We start from the raw sequence: 17,116 nt of genomic DNA, 5'->3' as shown, positions 1-17,116 counted from the left end.
GTAACACATTAAATAGAACTGCTTCCAAATAGCTAAGTAATTCCATTAATAAAATTGGTATTCTAATTCTGATTCTCTAAGTTTATCAAATAAAATACACAGATGCAGCTACAAAATATTAGCTTTTTAAAATGTCATCCTTGATTAATCTAAAGCAACTGTACAGGTTGCTTTTTCAATCCTAAAAGAAGGATATAGTTAATTTCAAAGTATAAAACAAATGTAACTACTTATACACTAACAAAATAGTTGTCTGAAACTTTGCCTCAAAGTTGTCATTTAAAGTAGATCCCAAAGAAATTGTGTTGATCAAAGTCTTTAAGAATCTCCATAGATACAGACAATAGTGTGGTGAAGGCCTAGGGCCTGGGTGGAGGAAGGCAAAGGGGAGGGGAAATGGGGGACATCTGTAATATCGTCAACAATAAAAAACAAATTTTTTAAAAATCTCCACATTTGTGACTTGTATCTTAAATTGTTTTTAAGTCACATATATAAATGTTATAAATTACATGTATTTGATTCATTTATAAGTTCTAAACTGCCATCCTTAAAAATCAAATCACGAAGGTAATCTACCTGTATTATCCATTTTACCGATAAACATAAGAATTCTAGTCTTTAAATTTTTGCTTCATTGCTATGACCCGCACAGGTAAGGCTATGGAATAAGTAATTTGACAATGATGACATCTCTGTTTGTCAGGTTAAATTCATATAGCAAATTCTATATGCAAAATATTTTATGAGGCTCTGTAAAGGTAAATTAGTCCTCAGCATCAGAGAGTCAGTCTGGAGATGGAGACAGACCTAGTCAAGAGCAGTGACACAAGACTGACAGTGGCCGGGACCTCCATGCACTTGCTTTTGCTCTCCTCTCCCCCGCGCTTCACTTACACATACTTCCATCTCTCCCCATCTTCCAAGACTCAGAGCAGAGATTACTGCTTCCTCAAATCCCCAATCTAAAGCTAATCTCTTCCTCCATGAACTTCAGTCCTTCCTTCTTTGTCACTTTTGCCCTGTCATAACTATTTAGGTACATGGCTTATCTTGCTGCAAGTTCTTTGCGGGCCGGGTCCCTGTGGAACCATTTTTTATCTCTCATCATTTATCCCCTGCAGGGCCAGCCTAGCCGAGTGCCTGATACCAAAAGAGTGTGCAACACGTCTGTGTTAGATTACAGAAAAATTACTAGCGTTGACAAATACAGGAAATCGACTTTGCTTAAGCCTACTTTAAACAGCCTTGAGACCAAGTTGTGGGTAATTGTTTAATACTTAAGGAGTTACATTAGATGATATTTGAAATGAATTCGCCCTTTCTGCTGCCTACATTATCAATCATGCCTAATAACTCCTGGGTTTTCCATCTATCTGTTTACTGTCTCCTTCCCCTTCATTCAGTCTATAAACAGTTTCATTTCTTCTTCCTTGTTACCTTAATGGTCCTCTCTTTCCGATCCTGAAATGTTGGCCCTTCCCATTCTGAGCCCAATGTTCTTCCCGTTCTTCAGACCCTTAAAAGCTCATCAACTCTTATGGTTTTAACTGCTATCTCTATACAAGCCCTAAATAGTTATCTCTAGCCCATTCCTCAAGCCGGAGATTCTAACACATCTCCACCTGAATGTCCTACAGAATGTCCTGGACTTCTTTATCTGGATTTAGCCTCCACCAGGTACCCTTCTTTGATTGCCTCTCCTCATGTTCTTAGATGCACCCTCTCTCCCATAATATCCTGTGTAAAACTCATTTTACTTAACACAATATATTATAACGATCTGCTTTGTGTCCATCTCCTGTAATAGAATACAAAACCATTAAAGGCACAGCACCTAATTCAGCATGCCTTCAGTGTTTATTGAATTAATGCATGTAAAAATGAATGAACAAATTGATTCCTATCCCCAGGTTGGTTCTTACAGAGTTCATCAAATTAGTCTTAGTTATCATACAGTATTCCCTGCAAGAAATTTAAAAACAAAAAAACACAAAAAAACCTTCTCCTGAGCAGAATCAGACTTCCCCAAAGAGGCACTGCCATCTGTCAAATGACCCACAGAATAACCTCAACTCTCTGCCCTGCATTTGGGCGGAATAATGCCAAAAAGTGAGGGAAGCCAGCCATCATGGAAAACGGAAGAAAAGCAGAAGGAAAGTGCTTCTTTTCAATGTCATTTTAGTTTGTTCCAATAAATCAAAAAATCATTTTGTAACTGAGTGCTGACAGTGCGCTTTGTCCCAGACAAGGTTTTCGCAGGCTGTTTATAAGTGGTGAAACGCAATTCAAAAAACAAATTATTTTACTGTCCAAGGGGCTCGAAAAGCAGAACTGGATTTTGTAACTTTCAACATATTGTCCATTAGGCAATCAGTCCATACCAATTTTCATGAATTCAGTTACTTTTGTGAAATATTTTTACAAAATATATAATTAAGAATTGTAGAAGGTATGAAAAGATTTAAATGAATAATAATTCAGAGAATTAGTAGCAATTTATGCCACATATAACCACAAAAACCCTGATACTGAGAACTTTCATTAGTTCAGAACAGGGTTTTGTAAATTTTTTCTGTAAAGGACCAGAGAGTAAATAGTTTAGGCTTTGCAAGTGAAGGGGCAGGCCTCCCCAACATGTGCCACTTGGGCAAGTGAATTATTTTGAGCTGAAGGCAATCGAGACCTTTGTGGGCTCATGAGAAACTTTTACCACTCCCTTAAAGAACTAGGGGCCTTCCCCATAAGAAGAGTTACCACCAGAAATAACTTCTTTTTTTAATTCTCACACAAGAATATTTTTTCCATTGCTTTTCAGAGAGAGTAGAAGGGGGAGAGAGAGAGGGAAAAAAACATCGATGTGAAAGAGACATCCATTGGTTGCCTCCGGCACCGAGCCTACACCCAAGGTAGGTGCACTTGACCGGAACCAAACCTGAGACCCTTCAGTCCCCGGGCTGATGCTCTAACCACTGAGACAAACCGGCTAGGGCCAGAAATAACTCTTTATGACCTAGCTACAGGGCAAAACAAATTTCTAATTACTGAACATCTGCTCTTCTTAGTGTACTGAGAATGACCTTCCTCCCCTCAGTAGCCCCAAGGTGCTTTACCTCTTAGCTCAGAGGTCATAGATATGTACCTCCTTTTAACTTTCTGTCTCTGAACCTCTTGTGTATGTGGGGTTCCCATAGGTACATGTGTAATGAAATTTGGTTGTTTCCACTTGTTAACCTGCTTCATGTCAATTTATTAGACCAACCAGAAGAACTTAGAAGGGTAGAGCAAAGTTTCTTCTTCCCTACATAAGCTATATGGTCCCTGTCACAACTACTACATCACTGGAGTGCAAAAGCAGCCAGAGACATCACGTACACGAATGAGATCGACTGTATTCCAATGAAACTTTAGTATGTGGGGTTCCCATAGGTACATGTGTAATGAAATTTGGTTGTTTCCACTTGTTAACCTGCTTCATGTCAATTTATTAGACCAACCAGAAGAACTTAGAAGGGTAGAGCAAAGTTTCTTCTTCCCTACATAAGCTATATGGTCCCTGTCACAACTACTACATCACTGGAGTGCAAAAGCAGCCAGAGACATCACGTACACGAATGAGATCGACTGTATTCCAATGAAACTTTATTTACCAAACAGGTACTAGGATGGATCTGGCCTAAAATGTAAAATTTATTTCCAAATCATTCTACGTTCATTCTAGCTGAACTAAATTAAGTTTGACTAAACGTAACTAAAAACATGTAGCAAAACCAACCCACAGCCTTTTGAAGGAAGTGTGAGTTTCATTTACTGAACAATTTTCCTTCAGTTTTAAAGAAACAATCTGCTTCAAAATGAGTTTTATGTTTACTCTAGCTCATCAAATATAGCTTGTGCTCATTCACTCTGCCAACAACTAGAGAGAGAGGCTGACCTGAAGGCATAAATACTTGGGCAGCTTGTCTTTTAAGCAAACACCTTTCCAGGAAAGAAAATATGTAACTCATCAATGTCTTCTGAGTTCTTTCCCCAATATGGTCACTGTTCCATGGGGAAAGCGCTCCCTTAGAAAACCAGCTCTTCGAATGGACTGAGGGTTGCCAGATGGAAGGGGGGTTAAGGGACTGGGTGAAAAAGTGAAGGGATTGAGAAGTACAGATTGGGGTGCAGTCACAAAATAGTCATAGGGATGTAAAGGACAGCACAGGGAATATAGTCAATAATATTGTAATAACTATGTATGGTGCCAGGTGAGTACTAGAATTATCAGGGGGATTACTTCGTAAATTATATAAATGTCTACCACTATGCTGTACACCTGAAACTAATATAAAATAATACTGAATGTCAACTGTAATTTAAAAATAAAAATTTTTTGAATCATTAAAAATAAATAAATATTAAAATTTTCAACAAAAAAGAAAACTTGTTCTTTGCCACATGTATTCACTTTCTATTCATATTAGATGTAAGCCTATTTCAATTAGATTTTTCTAAACAACTTCTAAAGCAGAAATGGAAAAGAAGAACCAGGAGGTATTCTCAGTAATCTCCGAAATTTCTTTATCCCTTTATCCCTAAGTCAGTAGTTGATTGTGAGAGTGTATGTATGGAAATCAATCAGATGAAGGGGGAAAGAGAGAAAATACACTATTTTTACCACCCTCCCAAGAAACATGTTATGACTAGAGTATAAACTGGAGACATGAATTACAAAACCATCTATTCCAGTTACAGAATTTCCCTTCTCTAACCATGAAGCCATCCAACTTGAGAGGGTTTCTATTTTTAACAAACCTGAAGAAAGATGGCATACTACATGACCATTAAAAAGATATTTTTTTAAATGCAGGTAAGTTTCTTTCAACTCTTGCTTCTGGAGTGAAAATAAATGCCAAAAACAACTGAGGTGCAGGATAGATTATTTCTGTTTACACATTTAGAATCATTTTAATTTCACAAAAGTCTGCTTTAGCATTGATATCCACTGTCTGGATTAATTTTTATTTAAAGATGAAGAAAGGGACTGAATTTTTTACATCTATGCATAACAGGATGCTAAAATAGAACTATTTCAGACTCAGTGTTGGCTTTGTCCCCTAAGACAAAAGATGGCAACAGCATCCACATTCCAAAGTTAGGTGTAAGACTAGCATGCAGGACTTGTAAAGGAGGTTTCCAAATACTGGTTTTGCAACTCTCAACCAAAAGCATCAAGATGAAAATAAATCAGAAAGGAATTTCAGGAGAAAGCGTTTGATGGGTAGGAGTCACACACACACCAACCCCAAGGATCAGGTAGGCCCTCACTTCAATCCTAGGAAAGTGACTTTGATAGGATAATCCAGAGAGATGGATGTGTGTCCCCGTGAGCATCCTCAAGTTGTCAGTGGGCAGGCATGGACATGCCTAAACAACCTAAAGAGCAAATACTGTACTGACCAGCTGCAGGGACAGCTGAGCTAAGGGAGTGTACTGAGTGGGGTGGTCTGCAACCTGCTGAGTTTCAAAGAGCAAAGAAAGCATGAGCATTTTGCCCCAACAAGATAGGCAAAAAAGAGAGAGCCAGCAGGGGACTGCCTTCTATCATGATCAAAACCAGTCTCTTCAAGGGTAAGACAACCTCAGGATCTGGAAGCTAGAGGTGGAGTGTAGATGCCCAGGAACTGAAGACGGAGCTATGAGCTGCCAATTGGAGGAGACAGATTCAAAAGCATCAAAGACACTTTGAATGAGAGACCTTCCAGAGAAGGAAAGAGCTTCTTTCCTTCTAGGGGTGCTCTAAAGAACCCACAAAAGAGTTCTAAGAAGGAAAAGTGTTAGTTTTATTTTATTTTGTTCTTGTTAATCCACACCCAAGGATATTTTTTCCATTGCTTTTTAGAGAGAGTACAAGGGGAAGAGAGAGACAGAAAGAGAGAGAGGGAGAAACACATCAATTGGCTGCCTGCCTCACATGCCCCGGCCAGGGATCAAACCTGAAACCCAGGTACATGCCCTTGACTTGAAATTGAACTCTCAACACTTCTGTGCTCAAGCCAACGCTCTAACCACTGAGAACACCAGCCATGGTGGAAAGGTGCTACTTTTAAATTCCCACAGGCCTTCAAAGGTCTGATGCCAGATGACAACAGTATTACATTAAAGAACTATATTAGTTGCCTGGCCGGGCGCGGCTCAGGGGTTGAACATCAACCTAGGATCCAGGAGATCGAGGTTCAATTCCGGGTCAGGGCACATGCCTGGGTTTCGGGCTCCATCTCCAGTAGGGGGCGTGCAGGAGGCAGCTGATCAATGACTCTCTCATCACTGATGTTTCTATCTCTCTCTCCCTCTCTCCCTTCATCTCTCTGAAATCAATAAAGATATACTTTAAAAAAATAACTATATTAATTTGCAATTTCTGTAGGACAAATATTGGCAAACTCATATGACTCATTCTTACAGATCAAGTGAAAATGTTTACCCCTCATCGTCTTCCCTCCACCCAATTCAACCCTGGGGGGTGCCAACGCAGCCCAATGAGTAGGGAGCAAGCAGTCAGACCAAAGAAGACCCAAGCTGAGAGAAAAGGGCACTTAATTTGATTGGCTGGACACATGTAGACTGGTTTGTATGTGGGCATATAACCAAAAAGTACAGGATCATATATTACCAAAGAACCAGAAAAATGGTGGGATTTTCCCTACAGTTCATTCAAGAATTAGAGTAGAATTGGTCCCAATGAACAGGACTAAATGGCAAAAGAACAACGTGTTTTTACTGTAACTGTCAAGTAATATATGTTCCACCTCATAGTCACACAAAAATTACCAAACTGGGTAACCGCTCATGTTAAGGCTGGAGATACAGACGGTACCCACATTCCTGACTCATAAGACATTTTCCCACTGAAACAGTTGTGGCTTTATGTATGTTCTTTATTCCCTTGGCATCTGGATTCTGCCTCTACCATTTCACTGGCACAGAAGAGTGCCCAGCAAGTGACGACCACTTGCCTCTGCTAATTGCTCACCATTCCTCTCAGGCCTTGTTGTCCTAGAGGCCCCTGAAAGCATGAAGCACGTGACACTTGACCACCCTCTTTGAATCTCTTCCCTTCTGCTCTGTGACTGCACTCTCTTGGTTCTCTCCTTCCAAGCCTGGCTTTTCTTCCTCTTGCTCTCAGTGGCTCCTCTTCTTAGCTCCTGAACATACTGACAGATCAGTCCAAACCTCACCTGCTCAGCTCGCTACCCCAAATTGAGCGTCCAGTTCTGATTTCCTTAGAATTTATAATGGGTGATTCTCCCAAAGACCACACTTGAAATCTGAGTCACCTTTGTTAAAAGATAAACTGAAGCATATTAAAAATTTTACAAGTTTGCTTGAGCAAGAATCAATTGGAATCAGGCAGCGCCAAACCAGAAATGCTTGAGAGCACTCATCCAGCAAGAGCTCAGGGAGAGACTTCTACAGAGAAAATATGGAAGCAAAGTAAGGAAATTATTGATTGGTTAAGCCCAAAGCCTAGTTGGCTGTTTGTAATTGGTTGCCCTTTGCATTTTGATATTATTACCTTAGGCATTTATATGCTTAGGTTTGGGTTTGCTTACTTAGGTCAGCACAGTAGTAGAGCCACATTAGTCTAATGGCCTTCTTGTTTAATTAATTTAACACCTTTTACTATTCTTTCACGTTTCAATCACAACCCAATCAGTCACTAAACCTAATGATTCTTCCTTGAATTCATCCATTCCTCTAGTTTTTGCTATTCCTCTATAGCAGCCCCCAATTACCCTCAGACTGGGCTATTATAACCCAACATAGAAGGTAGTCATGCATTTGTTAAACAATGATAGTAACCTCCTGGAAGTCACCCTGATTTCAGTTCCTCTCCCTTTAATCACCCCACATGCTATAATCTTCCCAAAATACTATTTTAATCATATCATACTATTGCCTAAAACTTCCTGCAAAAATCAACAAGACAACAAATATTGGTGATTTATTTTGTTTGCAGGTTTATCATGTGTGTCATTCTTTCTGTTGAGTGATGCTTGGGTGTTTTTACTCTGAGCACACCTTAGTTTTAATAATCAGAAGAAAATAATACAAGTGTTATTTTTATATCTTTTCTAATTCGAGGAGCTCATTCGTGCACATTTTTGCTTTCTTTGTCTTCAAAAATCTTATATGAAATTTATAACATTGAAATTCAAAGCACAATAAAAGTTTCCAGAGCCCTCTGCTGTCTACAGAATGAAATCTAAACTTTAGACTGATGCCCAAGACCTTCCAGAGCTTGACTCACAAACTCTTCCAACTTCTTCCTCCACGTCTACTCTCTACAAGGCCTCCATCCAGGCAAGTGCTTGCTCCCAGCACTACAGCTCTGTCACCAAGCTCTGAGCCTCATTTCACCTCCACCCCCACTGGTCCCCATCCAAGTGCTACAGTGTCCTCTACCTCCATTTAGTTGGAGCATGGAATTTTAAAGATATGAAGAGGCTTACATGTTCTCTGATCCAAGCCCCTCATTTTACATCTTTTCTGTAAAAGACGAAGATAAGGATGAGATGGGTGCCAATGCAGGTAGACGTGTCAATCTGACAGAGGGAGTTAAAGAAATTTCTATCTGATAACTTCTGTTTTCTTTATGAAATAGAAAGGGAGCTTATCTACTGAGAGTGAGGAGTGAGGGACTCCCAAAATCTCCCCATGAAATTCATGGTCCAGCATGTAGCTCAGAAGGACATAGATTTTTAACTCATTTTAACTTTCTGTCTCTGAACCTGTCTGTATATGGGGTCTCTGACTCTCTCATGCATGTAGGGTTCCCGAGTGTACATACGTATTAAATTTTATTTTCTCTTGTTAACCTGTCTCGTGTCGAATTGATTGTTAGACCAAGTGGGAGAACCTAGAAGGGTAGAAAAAAGTTTCCTCCCTTACCCCTACTATTAAATAAAGCGGTCATCATTTTTGAAACTACACGGATCTCAGCTTGGAAAGATGAAACAAATTCTGGAAAATGATGGTGGTGATGCTTGCACAATGTGAATGTACTTGATGCTACTGACCTGCACACTTAAAAAAGGTTAAAGTGGCAGATTTCACGTTATGTGTATCTTGCCACAATTTTTATAAAAGGAAAAACACTACAATGATCAATAAGTGCAGTAGCAGAGGCGAGCATAAGGGCCCATGGAAAAACAGAGAACGAAGGGCTGACCTCTGCCAGCTGACACGCTAAGAAATAAAATTCTACAACCAATTCCCCCTTTCCTTTCTCACCACACATGGAAGTAAGAACTTGAGGTATTTCCCAAGAAAAGCAGTCTTTTAAGCAGAGGCTAACAGAAGTGTTCTGGAAGCCACAGCCACATTCCAGAGAGGATGCCACTGTTTTCTGACCTGTCACGATTCGCTCCATGCTTTCTGTTAGGCTCTCATCACGAGGGAGGGGGGGGGGGGCGGTGACCAGATGCTACTTGTCAAGTGCTTCAAGGACGAGCACTGTCCAAACAAAGATGTGCTCTTCTGCAAAGGACAACCGGCTCCAGACAAACCTGACAGCAGAAGCAAACTGACCCAGGCAACAGCCGGGCAGCAAGGCCAGGAAGATAAGGAGCTTCGGAAAGGCTAAAATAAGTCTTGACTGCTGGCACCCTGACCCAACCCTTCTACAAAAACTAACTCAAATAGACGGGACTGTCATAAACAAAGGAACAATTTAGAGGAAACAGCTTCTGAATAACATCATAATGTGACACTCACCATGTGTCTACAGGGCTCCAAAAGACACTTCTCAGGCCTAGGAGCTACTGAATTTTTCACCTTCTATTTCTTGTCCCCCACCCCCAGCACTGGCTTCAGGGTGAGATAAGTATTGAAAAACTGCAGTCCCTTGCAACTAGAAGAGACCACAAGATTATCTATAGAGTTCAGTGGATTCCAAGCTGGCTATGTATCTGAATCGCCAGAGAAGCTGTTGTAAAAGTACAGATTACCACCCAAAAACTGATTCAGTAAGTCTAGGGCATCAGGGGGCTTTATGGAGCTACTCATCTGAAGAGGTACAGTAGCTCAGAAACTCACCACCAGGGAGCTCAAGGAATAAATCATGATCCTGCCCTCAGTTCTATACGTTTTCTACTACCCAGCACTGCCGCTCGGAGGAACAGATGGAAATGAAGATGCCTGGCTGTGGGCACATATTCAGCATTCTTCAAAATGGGGTCCCGAAAACAAACAGAAATTCCTAGAGTGCTTACTTAAAATGCAAATTCTTGGGTCTCAGGCTAGCAATCCTCACTTGTGATCTATGGGCAGGGTCTGGACTACGCATCTTTTTTTCCTTTCGTTTTTTTAATTGGGGTGACATTGGTTAATAAAATTATATAGGCTTCAGGGGTACAATTCTATAATACATCATCTGTATATTGTATTGTGTGGTCACTACTCCAAGCCAAGTCTCCTTCCATCACCATTTATGCCCCATTTGCTCTCTCCTATCTCCGCCCCCACCACCATTTTATCTCTGATAATCAATCACCATACTATTGTTTGTCTGTGTTTGGTTGTGTTTCAATCACCATACTGAGGTTTTTGTTGTTTGGTTGTGTTTTTTTGTTTTGTTTTTGCTTAATCTCTTAACCTTTTTCACTCAACCCCGATACCCCCTCCCCTATAACAGCTGTCGGGCAGTTCTCTATTTATGAGTCTGTTACTATTTTGTCTGTTTGTTTATTTTGTTTGATAGATTCCATGTATAAGTGCAATCACATGGTATTTGTCTTTCCCTGACTGGCTTATTTCACTTAACATAATACTCTCCAGGTCCATCCATACTGTCAGAAAAAGTAAGATTTCCTTCTTTTTTACAGCTGAGTAGTATTCCATGGTGTATATGTCCCACAGTATTTTTATCTACTCATCTATTGGTGGGCACCTGGGCTGCTTTCATATCTTGGCTATTGTAAATAACACTGCAATGAACATAGGGGTGCACATACTTTTTCTAATTAGTGTTCAGGTTTCTTAGGATATATTCCCAGAAGTGGACTCACTGGGTCATAAGGCAGTTCCATTTTTAATTTTTTGAGGTAACCCCATACTGTTCTCCACAGTGGCTGCACCAGTCTGCATTCTAGGCTATGCATCTTGAACAAGCTCCCCAGTCAGTCGATTCTTAGGTACACTGATGTTTAAGAACTACTGGTAACTTCTAGCAGCTAGAGCCTCAGGTGGTAAATTCAGGGACACGAGCCACTCTAAAAGAGAAGGCAGGTTTCTACCCGCCACTGAGGAAAGAGGGCACATGGCTGCAATTATCAAGTGCGAAGGACTAAGGCTCTCCCCTTAGTCTCAGAGGAACATGTTTGCACCAATGCTTGGGTTACCCAGAGGCCTGAGCTCTGGGCCAGGGCTGCCCACAAGGAGAGGGCTGGTGTAGCCAGATCCCTCCTGGCTGCCAACATTAGCCTTTCTTTTAAAGAACTTTTAAAATTGCCTTCTAATAACCTGGAATACACTTTTTAAATCATAGATCCAACTAAATCTGGTATATACCTACAAGGGAATATTATTCAATCTTAAAAAAAAAAAGGAAATTCTGAAATATGCCACAATATGGATGAACCTTGATGATACCACACTAAATGAAATGAACCAGTCACAAAAAGACAAATACTGTGCAATTACACTATGTGAGATACCTAGAGTAGTCAAAATCATAGAGACAGAAAGTAGAATGGTGGTTGCCAGAGGCTGGGGGCAGGAGAAATGGGCAGTTATCGTTTATTGGGCAGAGTTCCAGTTTTGCAAGAAGAAGAGAGTTCTGGAGATGGATGATGATGATGGTTGCACAACCATGCAAATATATTTCATATCACTGAACTGCACGCTTAAAAATAGTTAAGAGAATAAATGTTATGTGCATTTACCATAATTTTTTAAATTGGGGGGGAACATTTGCAAGTATTTGGGATGACCAAGGTACCAGTCAAGAGACAGATACCTAGAGAAAAGGTTCCTAGAGCAGTATTGCAAAAAATGAAAATACAGGCAGTGTCTAACTTTTTAAAGAAGTTATCGTCCCAAAGTATATCTGTAAGACGATTATCAAATCAGAGCACATTTCCCCACTCGCCCTATAACGTACCTGAAATGTGAGGGTTCTGTAAAATATGAGTCTATGGAGAAGTGTTACAGCTAAAATAAACCTCTTCCCTCTGAGGGGGAGGGCTTGGTGGTCCAGGGAGTGGCAAATGGTGGAAAGGGCTGGGAGAGATAGAAGTACAATCCCCAAAGCAGCAAAGAACTACTCACATTCAATGCAGGTACGCAAATTAAGTATATGCATAAGCAGCACCCAAGAAAGTCCGTGTTCTCAATAAATTTTACTAACTTTAAGACGGCTTGAAAATAATATCAAGAGTTGCTCTGCCATTTAATTAAACTAGGATTGTGAAAAGTACCCCTATGAAGATCTAGAGAACTTACTACGCTCCATCATCAGAGGCTACACAATAAAGGAGGTGCAAAAAAATAAGAATAAAAACCTAGAAATTTTACTAGATTAAAATAATTACTCATAATTAAAAATCCTGAAGGCGAAACGGAATATTTGAAGGTCAAAAGCAATTTAAGTAATCTAGAAAGGTTAACAGTAAATTAAATAACTCATTTACTTACTGTGTAAAGGTACACGTTACATTGTAGAAATGCCAAAGAGCCCAACAACTGTGCTTTGCCTAAAGGATACTTTTCCTGGCCTAGTGGAAAGAGTGATTTTAAAATGCCACTCTGATTATCTCTGCACAGTCACTACAAATCACAGCTCTGATTAAGTCCTGTATTTTTAATACATTGTCCTTCAGTAGTAATACTAGGATCACTCCGTATTTTTTCTAGAAACAAAATGGGATTTCAAAACACTCGAAAATAAATATTTTCCCCTCCCTAAGATTAATACTGAAAATAGTCACTGCCTTAGGAAAACAAAAATAGGCTATAATGGTGGACTATTTAAATAATAAATATATTTCCACCACAGTCATTATGAATGTCGTTCAGGAGCCAAGGAAAAATACCAAGGCTAAATTGGGGTTTCCTTCTCATAACATTTGTTTGATTATACTGACCCCTGGTGGCTGTTGAAGGACTTTTTTTTAATTAGTTATGCGCACTAATATTTCATGGCTTGAAGGGGAAATCTTTTCACAATGTATACAAATCACATTGTACATTTTAAATATCCTACAATTTTATTTGTCAATTATACCTCAAAACTGGGAGGGGGGAGGTATTATATCATCAATAATAAGTACTTGATCAACATGTTTGTCTTCAAAAGGATAAGGGTGCTTTATAGAATTATAGAAGAGAGAAAATTATATTTAGTTCAAGACAAATGAATACTCTATAGCTTTTATACATTCACTTAATAAATATTGACTTCCATTTACAAAGTACTAAGTCCCAGAAGTATAGGGGTGAACAAGCCCCAAAAGACTATAATCTATGAAGTACCACCAATTCTAAGTGACCTCAGTGAACCAAGAGAAGCACAGAGTGCTGTGGGAATGTCTAGAAGGGTTAACCCATTTTAGACGATGACTGGAGAACAAAATCAAGTCACCTGAATAATAGCAGAAAAATAGCTTTCCAGGGAACAGCGCAGGAAGGCTGTGGGATAAGACAGACTGGTGAGTTTAAGAAACTTAAGGAATATATGTCTAAAGCTTGGAGTTCAAGGGTAAGGGTAGCACTTAACTAAAGATGAAGGCTAGCCCTAGCCGGTTTGTTCAGTGGTGAAAGCATCAGCTGAAGGGTCCTGGGCTCGATTCCGGCCAAGGGCACATACCTCGGTTGCAGGTTCGATCCCTGGCCCTGGTTGGGGTGCGTGCGGAGGCAACCAATAGATGTGTTTCTCTCACATCAATGTTTCTCTCTCTTTCTCTCTCCCTTCCACTCTCTCTGAAAAGCAATGGAAAAAATATACTCTGGTGAAGATTAAAAAAACAGAACAAAAACATAAAGATGAACACTGAAGAGGTAGGCAAGGGCCAAATCTTGCAAATGTTTTTAACATGTTTTAGTACCTAAATTTCCTTATCTTTTTTTTCCTACCTAAGCCATATGATAGGTCAAGTCCACAAACCATTACATGAGAAACCCTATAGATCCTCCCTACAATCTCACATCTTCCAGAATTTTATCTACTATTTTATCTTCTTCTCTCCTCTAGTACTTATTCTGTTTACCATTCATTGAACAAATTAATTCCTCAGAGGCCACCACCCACCTGAGACTTCCCTGCCTGGTCATTGGTGGTCTCTGAATGGACTAACTATGGACATCTGACCCAGGGGAAGCCCATCTACCCATGAAGAGGCTTGTTTGTAAGGCTCTAAAGACAACGGTTACTTGGCTGGGCCAATGTGACCAGTCCAGATTTGGACCAGAGACATCTTTAAGGTTGTCAGAAGTGTGAGAAGAAAATGGAGCAGACCATAAGAGACAGAGGGAGTAGCTGCTCCCAAGGACATCAGTGCTCATCTTTACAAAAACCCTCTTGGTCTCAAGTTGGTCTCAATGAGACTCCATCCTTGGAGGCATCTGATGGACCTTGCTGACTCAGCACCTTACCATTCCACTGCCTTCTGTTTTTCTGTCACTGTTGTGTCATTTATATGACATAATATGATAAGTGTTTTCATACTATTTATCTCACCATAGCAATGGTCTTTGAAGACAGAGATCACATGTTTAGCTGCCTTGTATTTATCACAGCACTTTCAGCTCTCAACACATATTAGGTGGGTGGGGGGTGGGGGATGGATGGATGGATGGATGGACGGACAAACAAACAACTGAAGACTTTATAGTGAAATCAAAAAGTGGGAACTGAGAATAAAACCTAACTCCTTAAAACTCACACGATGCTTCCTAATCCTCAAGCCCATCATTTTCCATACGCTCCAAACTTCTCCCAAATCCCAGGCACATGAGGCTCTCTGCCTCTACACAAATCCTCCTCTCTCCCAAGTCTCACAAATGTCTGCTCTTTCCTCCGTCTCTACAAACTCAGTTGTCTGCTTCCTCCAGTGTCCATCACCCCTGCTCTAGGCTTCCTAACTCCTTGCACATGCCTCTACACGTTCTCCGTTTCCTATCCGTCTCCCAGTGTGCTCTGCACTTTTATGCACATGCTCAAAAAACAGGTGCTGACTAAGGTGGACTAGTTCTGCTTTTAGGATGTGACTCCAGAAAATGTTAACCAAAGGAAAAATTCTTTAATTTTTTATTTATTAAGTACTTGGCACTTTTATCTTACCTCAGGCCTAATGCTAATAAATGATTATCTCTTTTAATCCAGTGATTCTCAATGGAGGAGGGGGAGGGTATTTTCCCCCAGGAGACATTTGGTGAGGTCTGGAGACATGTTTGGTTGTCACAATTTGGAGGGAGGGGAGAACCATCACTGGCATCTAGTGGGTAGAGGCCAGAGATACTGCTAAATGTCCTCCCATGCACAGGACAGCACCCACAAGAAAAAATTTTCATCCAAAATGTCAATAGTGAGAAGCCCTGTTCTAATAGAATTATTTTTAAAGCTCTTACTCACAAATTTATTTTAATAAATTCCAAAGAAAAAAATGAGAACATATTCAATGAATCTTCAAACATCACATGGTGATGCACAGGAGAAAATCTGAGGCAGAAACATGGAGGGTGTTTTAATGCCTCTGCCCTATTAGATCTCAAAGCTACATGAGTGAGCAGCAAATAAAGGAAGCAGGTGGAAGAGTTGGGGAGAAAGAAGGACTGGAGAATGGACGATTGATGTGGCTGTTTAAAGTCACTGTGTTTTTTAAAACAAAGATAAAAGTAGGAGTCATTATCCTGAGACATAAAATTTGCCAAATAACAGCTATGTATTCATTACTTAGTTTTAAAGTACTCAGTGCATGCAATAAATAAGTAAAATAAACATCATTCAATCAGTTTTATACTAGAATGTGAAGTGTTTTAATGTTGAAACAGTATATTACAGAAAAAGACCATCATTAAAACTCTAATACGTTATAAGGTAAGTTAAGCCATTGAAAAACATAGTAAATTAAAAACAAACCACTTAAATTGTCTAGATGTTCAGATTAATGTTTTTCTGTTCATTGAATAAATGACTTCGGATATATTTCCCCACCTGACCTATTTAAATCATTTTAATGTTCCCCTAAAAATATATTTATACTCACATTCACTTGAACTTGAATGGACCAGTCACCAAGTATCGGATGGGAAGATAATTGAAAAGTTTTAGAAACTACTCCAAGGTCACTTTGTTCTGACAACCACTGTTGGATCAAATTTGACTTGGGATCCTACAATGAAAACCATACATGTTAACTACATAAAAGCTGTGTGCATACACGTCCTATCTAGTTATGAGTGATCCTACTGGCACTCCCAGGCACGCCCAAAATATGGCACAGGGACAGTTTTTGGAAAAGATGTCAGCTTTACTCCCCTAAAAAAAGACAAATCAAAAATTTCTCCTTTGCTCATATTCTCCTGAGAATATCTTGATTCTGCTCCATCTTTTCATCCCTGGCACCGGGTCTCTCCCACATGAAACACTACAATGTGCCCATCAGCAAACCTGTGTTGTTGTTGTTTAAAAAGATTCCACCGGAGAAAGAGCAGGCTCCTGTGTTAAAGGCCCACTAGGTGTCAGGCGCTCTGCCTTCTCATGACCATTCATACACCATTCAATCAGGGTAGGGTTATTCTACACAAAGGATAGAGTTTGGAAAGGAAACACTCCTTAGCAGTGTTTCCAAGGCTTAGTAATCTGATCCCTTTTATATTTCTAGGCTCAACTTCCTCCAATCATCCAGATTTGTTTGCATTTTACCCCAAAAGCCCAAGCGATTAAGCCTCTATCATTGCCACACTCAATGCCCTCCCTTCCTTGTCCAGCTGGTAAAATAAGCTCGTGTCTTGCCTTTGATATAAGCGTCGAATAGGCAGAAATGACCACCTCCTGGAGAGCTGCTAGGACATCTGCGGTTTATCCCTCCTGAATCCACCTTACTGTTTGAAAGTATTCATTAGTTATCTCGGG

At 40.0% G+C, this 17,116-nt stretch overlaps 1 protein-coding gene across 1 annotated transcript in view; it reads right to left on the bottom strand.

Annotated features, from left to right (window-relative positions):
- Window positions 1-17,116, bottom strand: part of CD109 (CD109 molecule) — a 99,802-nt gene that overhangs the window by 53,643 nt on the left and 29,043 nt on the right. The window contains exon 5 of the mRNA XM_081141070.1: window positions 16,248-16,373. Within this exon, the coding sequence (XP_080997196.1) occupies window positions 16,248-16,373 (126 nt within the window). The remainder of the gene's footprint in view (window positions 1-16,247; window positions 16,374-17,116) is intronic.

This window comes from Miniopterus schreibersii (assembly GCF_964146895.1).
Source record: "Miniopterus schreibersii genome assembly, chromosome: 6".
Classification (NCBI taxonomy): domain Eukaryota; kingdom Metazoa; phylum Chordata; class Mammalia; order Chiroptera; family Miniopteridae; genus Miniopterus; species Miniopterus schreibersii.
Note: the sequence above shows the minus strand (reverse complement) of the source record. Positions and strands in the feature narration are given on the sequence as shown.